This window comes from Tachysurus fulvidraco, chromosome 11 (assembly GCF_022655615.1).
Source record: "Tachysurus fulvidraco isolate hzauxx_2018 chromosome 11, HZAU_PFXX_2.0, whole genome shotgun sequence".
Classification (NCBI taxonomy): domain Eukaryota; kingdom Metazoa; phylum Chordata; class Actinopteri; order Siluriformes; family Bagridae; genus Tachysurus; species Tachysurus fulvidraco.
Window position 1 is genome coordinate 10,647,474 of NC_062528.1, and position 17,037 is coordinate 10,664,510.

The 17,037-nt window shown below is 41.3% G+C and overlaps 1 protein-coding gene and 1 long non-coding RNA gene across 2 annotated transcripts; one reads left to right on the forward strand and one right to left on the reverse strand.

Moving 5' to 3' along the window:
* The first annotated feature begins 218 nt into the window (after window positions 1-218).
* On the forward strand, window positions 219-7,240 carry ppm1da (protein phosphatase, Mg2+/Mn2+ dependent, 1Da). The gene is made up of 6 exons (XM_027148065.2): window positions 219-831; window positions 3,809-4,037; window positions 4,164-4,288; window positions 4,434-4,615; window positions 4,749-4,985; window positions 5,120-7,240. Exons 1-6 carry the CDS (start codon window positions 363-365, stop codon window positions 5,486-5,488), a joined length of 1,611 nt encoding a protein of 536 aa, XP_027003866.1. The 5' UTR covers window positions 219-362; the 3' UTR covers window positions 5,489-7,240.
* Window positions 7,241-13,876: 6,636 nt separating this feature from the next.
* LOC125145871 lies at window positions 13,877-14,846 on the reverse strand. Its single transcript, XR_007144332.1, has 2 exons — window positions 14,708-14,846; window positions 13,877-14,604 (listed from the first exon to the last, which is right to left on the reverse strand). It is a non-coding gene; the product is annotated as an uncharacterized LOC125145871 (long non-coding RNA).
* Window positions 14,847-17,037: the final 2,191 nt, after the last annotated feature.

A 17,037-nucleotide genomic window follows, 5' to 3' on the forward strand; every position in this document is an offset into this window, starting at 1 on the left:
TGAAGTTTTGTGGTCGCATACAACAGGCCAGATTTAATGTGTGAGACTTTATCGTGTAAATAAGCTTGAGTACGTCTAATCAGACATGTCTAAAATGTGCAAATGATTGCACTGTGACTGACACACACACACACACACACACAAAAGGAACACGACTGGAATACTTTTGCGCACAAACTGCGCCATTGCCATTTTGGACTTTTATTTTCATGACATCCGGTTTTTAAGCGCGCATGTCGGTGACGTCATCGTATTCCGAGCATGCCTACAAAGGTCGAAAATAAACAAAGACCCAGAAAAAAGAGCCTTGTGTTATTTCGGTCCAGTTTGAATTCTAGTCCGCGTTTACCGTCCGAGCGACCATGGAAAACGTGTTCTCGTGTCGAGCAAGTGTTTATTTAGACCAAGGAGGCAGGAAATACATGGAGGATTTTGTTCAGATTAAACAAGACGATGAGCCGAGTGAGGACGAGCTGAACGCCGCCGCCGCCGAGACGGAAGTGCAGAACACCGGCGATCATCTTGAACATTCGCCCGCGGAGCGAACAGAGGGGTCGCAACTGTGTCCGTCAGGTCCGTCAGGTGTTCCGGCTCTGGAGAGCGATGAAGCCGGTCACGGTGCTCTGACACACAGCCGTCGGTCCCGGGCTGTGGCTTTCTACGCGGTGTTCGATGGGCACGGCGGCCCCGACGCAGCGCGGTATGCACAGACTCATCTCTGGGATCTGATCAAAAAACAAAGAGGCTTCTGGTCCACAGACGACGAAGAGGTTTGCGCAGCCATACGGAAAGGATTCGTCGCCTGCCACCACGCTATGTGGAAGAAACTGCGTAAGTCAGTCCGTGTTTACTCGCTTTTTGTGCGCTTTCTCCGTGCCATTACAGTATAAGACCCTCACTATAATAGCACTATTTCCCCAAGTAAACAGAACACGCAGAGCCTGAATCCAGCAAAGGCCTTCATGTGAGCAGTTTTACATTCTTGTCACTCTTTAAACGGGTTAAATATCCTCAGACTGGGATGTCAGTGATGTGTTTAGTGTTTTGTGTTGATGATGTTTTATATCAGTTGTTGCGGTGAATATTGCCGCGCTGACGTCACAGGGTGACATTGAGCGCCGTATACATTAGAGTTAATTATAAACAAAAAGCTAGGGCTTTGAGCACTCGTTGTTCCCCAGCATCGTTTGGTGTTATGTTAATGAGAGCCATTGTAGGAGATCCATTGCCAGGGTTGGACTCAAAGCCCCAGGATGCAGTGCAGCTGTATATATCAGCATTATGGCAAAGACTTGGCACAACTGGTCAGGGGTCTTAGAAAGCATAAGCGCATTGATGTTGATGTGTGAACACAAGGCAAGGTCTAATGCTGAGTTCCACTTCTAGTTGAATCCAGCAGAAATACCATTGGCACCACTGGTGGCATGTAGTCAAGTCAAGAAGCTTTTATTGTCATTTCAACCATATAGCTGTTGCAGTACACAGTGAAATGAGACAACGTTTTTCCAGGACCTTGGTGTTACATAAAACAAAGACAGAGTTAAGGACTTATTTAATAAGTCTTAGCCACATAAAGTGCAACTGTGCAACCTGGTGCAAACAGTGCAGGATAGGACAAACAAAACAGACAGGACAGTGCAGGACAAAAGACAAGAAGACAGTGCAGGACAAAAGACAAGAAGACAGTGCAGGACAATAGACAGTGCAGGACAAAATACAAAAGGACAATGCAGGAAAAAATACAAAAGGACAGTGCAAACAAAAAATGCAAGACATTACACAAAAGACAATACACAAAAACAGCACCTACCAATGTACATACAGTATGTCCAATCAATATTACGTGTGCGAAAATACTGGAATGAACACATTAGTATTATAGCAGCAGTTACATGATGTATTGTACATGAGCATCACTATTGGCGTTGTCTATTTTTACTTTAGTTTAAGGGTTCCTACATTGCTCACAAAGATTTTTAAAAGAGTTAAACTAAAACAGTTCTATATAAAGTAAAACTTTATAAAGCGGTATTAGGAATTGTTCCCAAATTATATTGACACCATGGACCAAAAACGGTCTTTTACTATTTACTTACATTGTTATAAATAAGCGGTACACATATGTGTTAATTAAACTAGTTCACAAGGTTGAAACTAAAGCACAGTACATATACAAAATAGATTAGTTATCTGTGCAAAATGTTCATCCTTCAGCACACAGTGATAATGTGCAGCAATAAATTTTACTAGTCAAAGCGTTATTCAAGTCAAGTCAAGAAGCTTTTATTTTCATTTCAACCATATATAGCTGTTGCAGTACATAATGAAATGAGACATTTCTCCAGGACCACAGTGCTACATAAAACAAAGACAGGGCTACGGACTTAGTAAGTAGTCCTAGATACATAAAGTGCATCTGTGCAACCTGGTGCAAACAGTGCAGAACAACACAGTGCATGGTTTAGTGGTGGTGTTTAACACTAAATGACATACTAAAGTCTCAGACTGTGAGCTGTTTTATACTCACTTTCTATGCATAAAGACCATGAGCTGGAGAGAAACTGTAATTACCTTTTAATTAAATACTACTATAATTAGAAATCATTTTTTCGGCATATTTAATAAACAAAACCAAAAATGTAAATTTATGATAGAAGTGAAAATTAGAGTGTAAGTTGAGCTTATTTCTGATTTCTGACTTATTTCTGACTTTACTATACTGAAGCTATAACTGATCTGTCCCTATTATGTACTAAAGCTAACTAAACTATACTGTTTTGTAAACGTGCAAGCCTTGAGAATGTAGTACCTACAAAAGGTTTAAAGCACTGGGTCTCAAACGTCTTGAACATTTTAGAGCATGTCATATTGTAGAAGGATTTCATTGTTTAATACTCAGTGTGATGTACTTCTGCGTGTGACTGTTTTGTACTATGGACAAGAATGACGAGAGAAGTAAAAACAAAAAAGCTGCAAACCTGATCTGTTAGAAACCTGAACAAAGTGCAGTGTTTTTCTTGTCGATATCGAGAGGCCATTACCGAGGAGAGTCTCATTGAATCAACACTTGCTTTTTTAAATATTACTACAGGATGTAAGTCTTTACAATCTTCGTCATTAAGGTTTACAGTATCTATATTGTGTGTTCACCAGGAGATCATTAGAAGGAAGAAAAAAGCAAAGCAGAGCGGGACTCTGGTTAAAAAGTTTCATTAAGACAGTAGATACATCATCGGTGTAATGCCTTATGTTGCATTCACACCTTCTCGCCAGCCGTTGTACTATGAATCACCAGTAGGAGTTCCTACTACTGGTTGCCATTGCAATAATGTTTATCAGTAGATGGCACAACTAGCATTTCAAATCTAGATGGAGATTTGGCATTCCTATATTACATTCTGCAATGTATATAGAAAACGGCAGTAAAGTCTGCTCTTTGCCAAGGATTATTGTATTACTGTCTTCACTCCCATTTGTAGTCACTGCACCAAGTCGCTCCATATTTACATAAAGTTAATCCTTTCCCAAATTCCTATTAAATGGATAGAACATCATGATTGTGTTTTTCTATGAATAAATTCATGAGACAGTAATCATGTTTATGTATCAAACATCTGGATTTGCAGGAAAAGAACTGGCATGTCCCCATTTTTTATTTCTAGCTCTCAGAACACTTGAATTCTATTATAGGAAAGGATTTTTTATTACACCAAACTAACAATGCATATGACTTGTAAAGGAAGTTTTAATTTAGTCTTGTTTTTTAATTTATAATACTAAATGGGATGCGTCGTTGTGATTCTTGCAGCTGAATGGCCGAGGACAGCGACCGGCCTCCCCAGCACATCTGGAACAACTGCAAGCGTTGTTGTGATTCGCCGTGATCGTGTGTATGTGGCCCACGTTGGAGACTCGGCGGTGGTTTTAGGGGTGCAGGACAGTCCCACTGATGAGGTGCTTCGTGCAGAAGAAATAACACAGGATCACAAACCTGAGCTACCAAAAGAGAGGAAAAGAATCGAGGGCTTGGGAGGGAGGTGAGTCTCTCACACATGCATGTACTTTTACTTCAGTAGTTTGAATTCATTATAAGAATGTAATGGAGGAATAATGCTAAGGTTTAGCAATCTAAACTTTTCATGATTTTTCCTTATCTGTTTAAGTGTGATTAAAAAATCTGGGGTGAATCGAGTGGTGTGGAAGAGACCCAGGCTAACGCACAATGGGCCAGTCAGAAGAAGCACAGTCATTGATCAGATTCCTTTCCTCGCTGTAGCTCGAGCTTTAGGTGAGTTTGCTCATGCTCAATAACTGCTGAGCTAGTGTTTGTACTCCTGATGATAACAATCAAAAGCATCATTTGTTAAAAACAATTCAACATCAAAAAAGTTTATTTGTCTCGATATGGCTTTGTCACTATATATTTTTTCCAGGTGATCTATGGAGTTATGACTTCTACAGTGGAGAGTTTGTAGTTTCACCTGAGCCTGACACAGCTGTCATCAAGCTGGATCTAAAACGGCACCGCTACATCATCCTGGGTAGTGATGGCCTCTGGAACATGGTTTCACCACAAGAAGCAGTATCCATGTGTCAGGAGACTGATAGGGCCAAGGTGAGATTATTTCTGAGCAGACAGCTCAGAAAGCCGACAGTATTATTTTTGTGATTCATGTTTATAAAAACCGTGTTGTTGCTATCGAAGGAGCATGTTTTAAATATTTTTGTTATTTTCAATATGCTCACAGACTAAGTGCCATAAGACGAGGGAAAACGTTTGTAGTGCTCAGGAGCTGGTGAACCAGGCCCTTCAGAGATGGAGTCAGCGCCTGCTTCGTGCTGACAACACCAGCACTATAGTCATTTCATTGGAAGAAGTAGGGACCTTTTCTGAACCTTTGCCCCCGTATGAAGTTGTGTACAACCTACAGGGAGCAAAGTCATGCTCTTCAACAGAATCTTCATCCAGCACATCACACATCCAGGTTTGTATCACTACCAGTGAGCACTGTCTGGTTAGAAAACACAGACAAAACTTTCTAATAGTCATCATGTATATTAGACATGCATTATGGCCTAAATAACAAACTATCGCTATGCATTTGTCTGACTTTTGTAGGATGCAGATGTGTCTTCTTCCAGGTGTGAACTGGAATCGTCAGGCCAACAAAATGCAGACAGCGGGACGAGAGGTTCTAAATTATCAAAGTCTAACTTTCCTAGCAAAGATGAAAATGATGAGAGCTTGAACAGTGGCAAGAATAGTGATATTGTGCCCACTGGCAAACGAGTGCTGGAGGATCTCTCCCTCCCTGCAGGAAAGAGGGCACGTCGTAGTCTCCCTCACAGCCACGCTTCCTCGTGTACTACCCGTCGAAGGTACAGCGAGCGTCCGTCGCTAAGACGCGGGAGCAAAAATCAAAAGCAGTCCAGCAAAGTACAAGGTCTATTACAAGAGCATGGAAATGCTACTGTATGCGTTTGCTAATGTTTGTCTTGCACGTGATGTATATATTTTTTAATGCACTCTTTCGCTTTTCACATGTTGGATGGTTACAAACTCTGATTAACTTCTTATAAGCTACTGAGAAACCAGGCTCTAAAGTTAGAAGGTAAAAACTTAAGAATGATGGAATTTTTTAAGAGGAAAGCAGGCATGACAATGCAATATGGTGTTCTGCTTTTCATCTGGTATATCGTGGCAAACCTGTTGTTTCACTTTTTTCTGGGTCATGTAAAATGCCCCAAATTTTCCATAGTCAACTTCTCTATATTGTTCATGTTCAATCTTGTAATGCTGCAGTAATATCACCTACACATTTTTGGCCTTGTATGTACTTGGGGCTCGGACACTTTATGTTGAAGAATTCCTGCTGTCTTCCGTTCATCGCAGTGGAAGGATCGTGTGAAAATTTCAACAGAAGAATGCATATCTTCCGGGAAGATATTTCTCCTCGCAGGCGACATGTACATATTCCAAAGAACAATTTTAAAAATGACAATTTACTTTGAGCCAGTCAATGTATTTTTATACGCTTTGTTTTACAGAACAAAGAAGGCACACACTTTCTACTAGCATGGTATCTTAATCTCCTGTCACTATGTATGATCTTACCTCGTCAAACAAGCAAGAAATATATACAGGTCAAAGTCGAAGTTTTAAATACATATTCGCATTATCCCGAATCTCATTTACAGATAATTGTTTATTAGTTTTTAATGTTTTTTATTTCTTATCTGTGAGAACTTTGTGCAACTTAAGGTGCTGCTATGTTTAACAAGGTAAATAAAAAATAATAAAGTAAATTACAAATGTGTTGACTTGCCACCGAATGTCTTGTGGTATATAAGTAGAACAGGATCTCCACAAAAGAATATCATTAGCAGAGCTGCAATTTTCAGGATATAACTCACTAGCTAACATTAGTCTCATTAGCTAGCTCACTATTATTACCTGCTAGCTAATATAGCTATCGTTTGCTGCTGAAACTTGCCGTCTACTCATGTAAAGTAGCTCTACTGCTAGCTGTGACCTCTAGCTAATATATCTGTTATTAGCTGTCTAACTATTGTCACAGTTATAAAAAGTGATAAAAAATGTCTGTGCATGAAGTGCTGAAAAGCCTTTAATGGACACTTCTGAGTTATGTTTTGAAGTGAACTGGCGGACATACCGAGATTCTAATTGTGCCGATATATCCAACTATAAATATATTAGATCCAACTATAACTATACCTATAAATCTAGGTTAAAGAAGTACATTATGTAAACACCAGAAACTAGTACTGGCATGCCTATAGTTTAGCTCTTAGTCCGAACATGTTTATATGCCACTACATTCATGTTTGCCTGTGGATATTATGAATTCTAACAGTAATTAAAGTTAACACATATCATATTGAATACAGTAGACTTCAGTTTTTTCCCCACATCTTCTGTTATTTACTAACTCTTGTATTGCCTGCTCTGTATTTGTTTATTCCACCAAAGAAATTGGTGTGTCTATGGATTATGAAACTCCCTGAAGCACAGAGGTCATTTTAATGGAGCAAGTCAAGACTAGTGACATTTGGCATAATCATTAACCCTGATTGATTTATTGATTGATTGATTGATTGTTTTTGTGTGTATGTGGCTATTTTGTAACAACTGTATTGTTCACTTCATTGCATCTCTGTTATATTAACACTGGTGCTTTAATGTAGTTTATTTTTAAATATTAAAAATGGAGCTACCGTCTCATAGTGTATTAAGCAGATTTATGCTATCATTCTCCTATTACTATCATTATTATTTGTAGTAGTAGTATTACTGGGGCAAGCACAATGAGCTTAGAACCTTCTTGTTTTCTTTAGACATTTTCTTTGTTAACACTGAAGGTTCTGGGACTTTTTTATTTCTATTATTATTATTATTATTATTATTATTATTTTCATCTTCCTTTTCATCCCCTTTTTTCTTCTTCTTCCTCTTGTCATAAAACTTAAATCCTACTGAATCTTTGGGTTCTCCCAAAAAAGCCTCCGGAACAATTTGGTTCCATCCACTTGGATAATTTGCATAAGTCACAAAATGTAAGCTAGGGTCAAACGTCTCGGGAGAGTTTAACTTTACATAATTGTCAAAAATAGGTGAACATTTATAAACAATACAGCCACCACAAGCTAATCTTATAGCAAGTCTGATTGAATTGATTCACATGAATAATGAAAGGCAGGAAATGTGACTGTACATAATACAGGGCTCTTTTTTGATGATTTCTGGATTTTTTCTTTCTTTTTCAAAACAGCTACCATCAGCCAATCAGGTTTTGGCTGGTATTTGGCACTGATCTGTCATTGTTAAACTTGAATAGCAATCCAGACGTAAGTGAGGCAATCTCATGCAAATTGACCACTGGAGGAAGTATTCATGATTTGCACATAACATAATATAGCACATCTCAAGGTATAGTTTCTTACCTTGCCACTCAAACATCATAAATATTGTAAATGCTGCACATTATTTTGTGATTCACATGAGGTTAAAAGCCTTATTCAGGACTAAATGCTAAGGCTATCTGTAAAAGTTGGGGTGTGGATTGTACAGGGTGCAGGGAGTCATTAACATTACAGATTCTCGGGCCCCATAAGTCAGATCATGCTACAAATTGGTGTACTGTGTTGTTGTACTAATCTCCGAGGGACCTTCTAATGCTAGCCTGGTATCCTGCTGTTGGCCAATCAGCTCTCAGTATGGACTTTACAGTGTTAGCACTGAGCTACCAACACAGAAATTCTAAAATTATGTTTATCTATGGTTGCTTTAAAGATCTATGCAACTTGGTAAGAAGTAGCCACTAACTGCTATGCTAGGGGTGAATACAAACCACTTCCGCACTACACTTTCCATAACCACCCGGGACTGATTACACCACCACCTGGTTCCAATTACTCACTTCCTATTTAAAGGAACTTGGACTTGACCACGGCGCGAAGTCTCGAATTGTTCCGGCCTGTCATTCTGAGCGTTTTCTGTCCGTTTATGATTCCCTGTGTTTTGCTCTGTTTCTGTATCTTTGTTTCCGCTTGTTTGCCGCCTTCCCTGACCTTCTGCCTGTTATTCTCGACCCTGTCTTTGCTTTGCCTACGTTATTGTCTCTGCTGTTGTTTGACACTGCCTGTTGTGATTACGAGAGAGTATAATAAAACTGCAAATGGATCCTCAGCCTCATGACGCCTCATTACAGAAGACTTCGCCACACAATGATCCAGCAATAATTTCCAAGCTCTCCATGGAGCTCTCAGCTGAAGCATAACAACTCGCGGGCCACTACGAACAGCTGACGCACCTTACCTTGCTCATGAGTGAACTCGTCGCCGCACTGCAAAACTGGCGGAGCAGCCCAGCGGCACACGAGACAACACCCCCGGCTTCTACACTTGCTCCCCTGTGCGCTGCTCTCCCGACCACTAATCCACGGCTGGTTTTCCCGGAGAAGTTCAACGGCAACCCAGCGAAATGTCGGGCTTCCTGATGCAGTGCTCACTCTTCGTGACCCAGCAACCTTTCCTCTACCCCACTGACGCTAGTGGAACAGCGTTTGTCTGCACCCTTCTCATAGGGAGAGCGCTAGAGTGGGCTACCATGATATGGGGAGAGGATGGCACCACGCTCCCCTCCTTCCAGCACTTTCTGACTCAATTCTGCAACGTGTTTGAGCATCCCGCGGGAGGAGAGAGCGCAGAGGAGCGCCTATTGAGCATGGCTCAAGGAGACCGTACTGCCTCGGATTACACTCTCGAGTTTCGCACCCTCACGGAACAAGCGGGCTGGGAGGAGAGACCACTCAAGCTTCTCTACTACAGGGGATCGAACCATGAGCTGCAGGCTGAACTCGCCTGCCGCGATGAGGGGAGAGATTTGTCGGCTTTTGTGGAGCTGTCAATCCAGGTGGACAACCTGATGAGAACCCGACGACCGCCCTCGCGCATCCAGTCATGCTAGTATGCCGCATCCACGCAGCTCAGAGATATGCTCCTCACACCTGAAGAGAGAGCACACCGCGTCTGTCAGCAGCCCTGTCTGTACTGTGGGAGGTCCGGAAATCTGCTACCAGCCTTTCCCACCAGACCACGCAGTAGACGAGACACCCTGGTGTTCACTCCCCGATCGCAGAACTGTGCTCAATTTGATGTACGATTAAAGGCTCAGCGAGAGGAGTTGAGTCTGGTGCTCATCAACTCTGGCGCTGCAGGAAATTTCATCTCGGAGGAGTTCGCTAAGGCTAATGCCATTTCACTGACTAAGTGCGTCTCACCCTTGGCAGTGGAGGCGATAGAAGGGCGGCCGTTTGGAAAGGGACGAATTCAGTTCACCACTGAGGTGATCGAGCTGCGAGTGGGCCTGTCTCATAGCGTAACCATTCGCTTTCTTGTGATCACCTCTCCATGTCACAAACTGATTTGGGTCAACGCCCCCAACACTGCATCTGCTTCCTGCAGCCCAGGCAAATCTGCAGGAGAATGCCCAGGAAAAGCTGTAATGGACGCTTGCACACCTTCGTTCGGCGATCTGATGGAAACAACCTGTTTGAGAGGCTCGGGAAGAGAACTTCCTGGAAGCATACTTTCCAGTACAGGCCCTGCAGGGTGCTGTCGTGATAGTGCATCCGCATTGCGATTGCTGCGTCCAGACCGGTACTTGATGCTGAAATCAAAAACAGCAAGTTGAGCAGCCCATCTCTGTTCTAATGCACCCAATTTTGCAGTATTCAGGTAGCTCAAGGGGTTATTGTCAGTGTATACCACACACTTATGTCCAAGTAAATACTCACGGAATTTCTCACTCATTGCCCATTTAAGAGGCAAAAATTCCAATTTCATGGAACTATAATTGGACATATTCCTCTCCGAAGGTCTTAGTCCTCGACTCGCATAGGCTACTGGTCGAACTTTGCCTCCCTGCTCCTGGGACAGAACTGCTCCCAATCCGCTGTAACTTGCATCTACTTCCAAGATGAACGGCAGTGAGAAGTCTGCATAGGCCAGGAGGGGAGCACTCACCAGCCGCTGCTTTAAAGTATCAAAACTTTGTTGATATTCCTCTGTCCAAGCATCCTTGCAAGACTGGGCAGTACTCTTCCTCTTGGCCCCAGTCAGATCAGCTACTAGGCGATGAAGAGGGGCAGCCAGCTTGGCAAAACCCTCCACAAACCTCCTGTAATAACTAGCAAAGCCCAAAAAGGACCGAAGTTCTGAGACCTGCTGGGGAGGTTGCCAATTAGCAACTGCCTCGATTTTCTTTGGGTCAGTCGCCACCCCCTGGTCGGAGATCAAATGCCCCAAGTAGCCCACCTCAGGCCGGAAGAATGAGCACTTCTCCAGTTTGGCCTTTAAGCCTTCTTGGTGTAAACATTTCAAAACCACCTCCAGGCGTTGCAAATGCTCAGACACTGTGGAAGAGAACACTATAACATCATCCAGATAGAGCAACAATGATTGAAAGTGTTGTGAACCAAACATGCGTTCCATCAATCTCTGAAAGGTGCTAGGTGCATTGCACAGGCCGAACGGCATCCGATTCCATTCATATAGCCCAAAAGGTGTACAGAAGGCAGTTTTCATCTTGTCCTTCTCAGCCACTGGGACCTGATTGTAGCCACTGGCAAGATCCATTGTAGAGAACCACCGGGCACCTGAAAGAGCATCCAAAGATTCTTCAATTCTTGGTAATGGAAAGGAATCTTTTCTTGTCTTACTGTTCAATTGACGATAATCAACACACATTCGCAGGCTACCATCCTTTTTCTTTACCAGGACAATAGGGGAAGCAAAGGGGCTGCTACTTTCTCTTATAATCCGAGTTTCCAATAACTGATTAATATGAGCTTTAACTGCCTCATATTCTGAGGGAGGGATGCGTCTATAATGCCGCCTAACGGGAACCTCATCAGTCAAAGGAATATCATGTGTAATCAGAGTGGTACAACCCAAATCACCCTCATATTCTGAAAACACAGAAGAATATTTAGACAGCAGTACCCTAACCTGACATTGTTCTTCAACAGTTAATGGAGACAGATCAACAGCGTTTATCTTATCCTGCAGGGAACCAGTAATTACCTGGGAAGAGACAGTGGCCTGTACACGCAAGGGAACATCAACACCTGGAGGTAAACTCACTACGGTTACTGGACTAATAGTACCAAGGACAGTTCGTGCGTAAAGAGTAGCATCAACTAGCCCAACATTGATAACTGGAACATAAACCTGTCCACAAGCTACCTTAACAATAGCAGGGAAAGCAAGAAGGCCTGTTGCCAACCCCACACTAGAAGGCTCAAACACAACTGTCAATCCAGCATGTTGCTGAGAACAAGTAGCGGGGATAAACTTCATGGTGCCACGTGGTACATAAATACACTTACCTCCTCGAACCCGAACCCAGGCTGAAGAGTCTAAAGGGGCCTTTACCTGAACTTGATGGCATTTCTGAAGGGCTTGTTGCCATGGATTAGGGGCCTGCTGCACTAAGGCTGCTTCAAAAAGGGCTGACCCATATTGTCCAAACAAGTCACTATAACATTCTCGAATAACGTTCATACCCAAAACACCAGAGATCCGAGTAGTACCTGGAGGGTCTTTAACTATGAGCACGCCACGGTTAGGGATCACTTTACCAAAGACTTCGACATCTAGCTCTAAATAGCCTATATAAGGGATATCTAAGCCATTTGCAGCCTTAAGCTGTAACCAATGACAAGAGTGAAGTTTTTCCCTACCCCAAGGCTCAAAGTTCTTCAAAAAAAAGCTTTCAGTTACGGTTGACACCATCGAGCCGGTGTCTAACAAACAGGGCGTCAACACCCCACCCAGACTAACGATCACATGGGGGCATGGGGATAATAAGAGGGCCATGTTTTCTACATCAGGGGAGACATCTGAGCCAAACACATACCCTTCTGACCGATGGCTCAAGAGGACAGAAGGCTCTAGTTTTCCGGAAAAGTAACCATGGGCCGGGACCTTTGCACCACTGACTGAGGAGGACGGGAGGGAGATCGATCAACCCTTGACAATGAACTACACTCACGGGCAAAATGGCCCGGCTGTTGGCACCTTCTACAGATAACTGAACCCCGATTAGTGGTACTTGTAGAGGGAGGGAAGCGTCTTGGATTCTGAAGTGAAGACACATTACGGGTTAACTGATCAAGCTGTTCCTGCTGCTGTCTAAGCCTCTCTTTGAGCTCAGCTAATTCAGAACCTGTAGATTGAGGTAGACCCACAAACCCCATACTGCAACCCATGGGTAGAAGAAGTGGAAAAACTACGGTCCCTAGGACCCCTCATCAGGCCCTCCCGTTCCCATCTAATAGCTCCCCCGCTAACATCAAGTAAAGTAGCCCTAGGATTTCGACGTACAAACTGTTTTAATTCCCTTCGGAGGGCAGAATCCAACACATACTCTACAAATTGGTCCCGCAATAGAACCTCAGAATTAGGCATACCGTCAGGAGCATTTTCGATTACTTTTGACATTAAGCCAAGAAGAGCATGTGAAAACTCCTGAAGTGTCTCTTCCTCTAATTGTCGTCGAGAAAAGAAATTCTCCTGCAAAACAATGTATGAATCCGGACAACCATACAGTTCACTAAGTATTTGGATAACTCTTTCTGGATCCTCCCGGTCTTCCCTAGGCCTAAATTTTATTTCCTCTCTAGCTTCCCCTTCTAGATGATCATACAAAAAGTGTGCTTTATCAATAATGGATAAGTGGCGAACACGCATGCTAGTCTTCACCTCCTCTAACCAATCAGTCAAAGAAATCCCGGTGCGGCCTCTAAAAACAGGGCATTTCCTCTCCCTAGGGACATACATCAACCTTTCTGTCACTACTGAATTAACATTGGAGGGAGACATTGGGCCCACACCTACCCCTCTATCATTAGACCCAGAGGGTGCAACACCAGGACTTGCCTGCACCCCAACCCGTTCGTGACGCAGGCGTTCATTATCAGCTTTAAGTTGAGCCACCAAGTCTCGCAATTGCTGCATCTCCTCCTCCATAGTGACAGCCTAATTAGAGGGAAAAATCAGGAGAGGGAAATACACAAAACAAAAACCCTAATGCGCTAGCTGCTGTTTCAAAAACACAAATTAAAAAATCACACAAAGAAAATAAAATAGTCACGTCTCTGCTTTACACACCAAATTAAATCCTGCCGACTACGCCAGAATTGTAACCTTCCTGGTTAAGGCATTAAGAATGGAAAAAGGAACCGACTACGCCACCTGGGTTACCCAGGAAAATAAGTTAAACCAAAAATAAGTTACAATAATATGAAGGACCCTGCTGGTTCAAATGGGATTGAAGACAGAGACGTGACTTTCCAAAAAAAAAATGAGTACAACTTTATTTTACAAAAACAAGAAAAAGGAAAACCATTTGCTCTTAAAAACATTAAGATATAAGTGTACAGTTTACCGATTAGTTACCAACAAAGGAGAAAACAACTAGACTAGGTCCGCCTTAACAAAAGAGGGACACACCACACAACAAAGCAGTGCATAATAAACACTGATAAACCAAGAAAAAAGGGATAAACCAAAAGGACGACAAACATACAATCCCTCTGTTAAGCCTCACTAATCACAGTTCGTTGTCCGATAGTCAGAGGTGGATATATATGCGGTAAACAGACACTCAAACAAAAGACGCAAAAGAAAAGAAAGAAAAACAATACAAATGACAGTCCAGTGATAACCGGTAAAAACAGATTAATTTAAAGAGCACCAAAACGGTTTGAAAGAGGAAATACAAAACCGGTTAATTCGATAAACTTGTACTCAGAATAAATATACAGTACTGTGCAGTACTGACGTATCATCCCAGTATTCAAGATATAGTGTTCACCGCTGCAACGTCCGCACTATGCCGACTGTAACCCAATAATGAGTCAAGTTTAAAACAGCTCTGAAAAATATACATAAATACAAACAGCAATAATCAGAACAGCAACTAAGAAAATAGCCGTAATAAAACGGCAGCTTAAAACAGCAGCTAGAAACAGCAGCTAGAAACAGCCATTAGAAACAGCAGCTAGCGCTCTTTGGCCGCACCTGAAAAACAGAAAAAAACATTTCAAAAAGGTTTCCCCCCTTCCCAAAGAGAATCCGCTATGCTATGCGACTAAAAAATAAGGGAATAAAGCAAGTGACTCACCAGGGGAAAGCGACAGGAAAATATAGCCAAAAGACCTTTTCTGCCCACACAAGATGCACACGGAAGAGAAATTAAACAGCCCCACTCCAATGTGCTTTTTATAAAGCCACTAGCATGCTGCACTAATTATGTGGCACAGGTGTGCGCCATATCGATGCGCAGCTCAGCTGCAGTGAGCGTGTCTCCGGACCCGGAATCCCCCCATCAAAATAAAAACCAAACCAAAAAAGATATTGCACATGTCACATATGCAATATAAAGAGTTTGTACAATAACATGAGCAGTTAGTGCAATATAGAAACAGATTTGTATGGATGTAACAGCAGTGTACTTGTAATAAATAGACGTAAATAAAACAAGTGAATATAGCATGTAAATCTGAGTAAAAGTAAATGAGTAAATGTAAACAGTGAATTTGTAATGTGCAAATATACAGTATGTAAACAATCTGAGTTCTGAGTACGAGGGCATTTGTCAGGTGCAAGACAGATAGCAGCAATATGACAGTAGAGCAAAAAGGTGCTGTGTGTGGGGGGGGCACCAAAGCTCACTCTCCCCTATACATCCAACTTGTCTCGGAGGAACATCCAACAAATGCATTCTACCACAGTCTCTTAAAGCCTTGAGAAATAGAAAACACACTGGAGATGAGAATGCCCATGCAGTAATGCTTGCCTAGTCCTAGTTGATACTGTTTGTTTCTCACTTTACCTGAGCTGGGTTTTATTTTGCATGTTTGGTTTGGATGCATGCGTTTACAGCAGAGCTTTTGTGTTGAGTGTTGTATCAGAACACATTTACCTCTACCATTAAATCAGCAAAGACTCCTCATAATTTCCATAATTGCCACAATTTTTAAAGAACTTAAAACCTCCCTTCACATCTCTGTTTTATGAGTGTTTGAATTGTATGACTTTAATTACAGTAGGAAGATTGTTTACAACAGTTCTTAGTAACATGTGTTTTGATTATTTTCACACTCCCATGAGTTTGATAAAAATTAAGAGATGGGAGACAGGTATCACACAACTTAAAAGTGGCTCTTCATTTCTCTTTTTTTTTCAACTCCCCTATTCATTTATTTTAGCTCACTGGACACACACACACAACCACACCCACACCCACACCCACACACACTCACACACACTCACACACATCCTCTCCTCCACACCTATATTTAACAAAAATGTACAAAGCTGGATTTTTAGTGTTTATCTGTGACAGTACTTTTAATTTTTGTCACTATTTGACAGTATGATTGTTGTAGTTACTGTATAGAAAAATACTGATAGAGTACAGCAATACTGTTTATAAGTACACCTCAGGCAACCACAGCTGCCAGCTTTTTACCAAAAAACAATGAAAAATGTATGTAACAGCATCACATATTTAACAGTAACTATAAAAGTAAAAGTAAATGTAAAGTTTTTGGCTGTTGACTTGTAAATTACTTTTTTTCATGAAAATATTACCATAAATGGAGCACCAAGTGTTATGTTTAATTATCATTTTCTGCAGGGTTTAATCAGTCAAATTTAAGACTTTAAGACCTTTTTATGACCGTTATGATTTGAATTTATGACCTACACGAATTACGATAAATAACTTTTTAAAAAGTAATTAAAATTCCTTTCAAAAGTCTTTATTATTTTAGCAACGATATGCTTTTCCGACTTTGCAGGCGACCTCAAGGCTTTTATGACTAAACTAGACAGCTCCAAAGTCTTCTTACACAGAGTGCAATAGGCTTGATGCCGATTGTTAGCGACGGGCTTGAGCCAGCAACTAAACGCATTTTGATAAAAGAACAAATTAATGGACGAGCATATAAATTTAAGACGTGGCTAAATTACAACACCACCAGATTGTTAGTTATACAGATTTAACAGGTTCAGACTGCTGGCAAAAATATATAACTGCTTGTTAGAGGAAAACAGTGTAATTACTTCTGAACACCGAGGTTTCAGCTGATAGACCATTTCTACAGTGTAATTATAGGAGAAACCAATGAGAAATGCTTATAATGTTTTACAAGAAAGAGACACTTGAGACATGAGTGTTGAACAAAAAAAAATGTAATAATGAGTGTTGAACAAAAAAAAATTAATAATTTATTGATTATTTAAAAGCTATTAATAAACTGTAAAATTTGTACAGATGTTTATAAATTACTTTCTAAAATTACTAAATTACTAAAATAATTTAATAAATAAATAATTATTTTCTTCTTGAAATCCTAAAAATATATTTGTAAACGATGTTTTTCATCTTAAAAATACTTGTAAAAATATTAAATAATATATACATATTTACATATCTACAACAAGACA

Bases quoted from the DNA above. Each gene is read 5' to 3' on its own strand.
- ppm1da (XM_027148065.2), top strand. From the start codon at position 363: ATGGAAAACGTGTTCTCGTGTCGAGCAAGTGTTTATTTAGACCAAGGA. The intron at 832-3,808 runs GTAAGTCAGTCC...TGATTCTTGCAG, and splicing joins CGCTATGTGGAAGAAACTGC to CTGAATGGCCGAGGACAGCG. The intron at 4,616-4,748 runs GTGAGATTATTT...ATATGCTCACAG, and splicing joins AGGAGACTGATAGGGCCAAG to ACTAAGTGCCATAAGACGAG.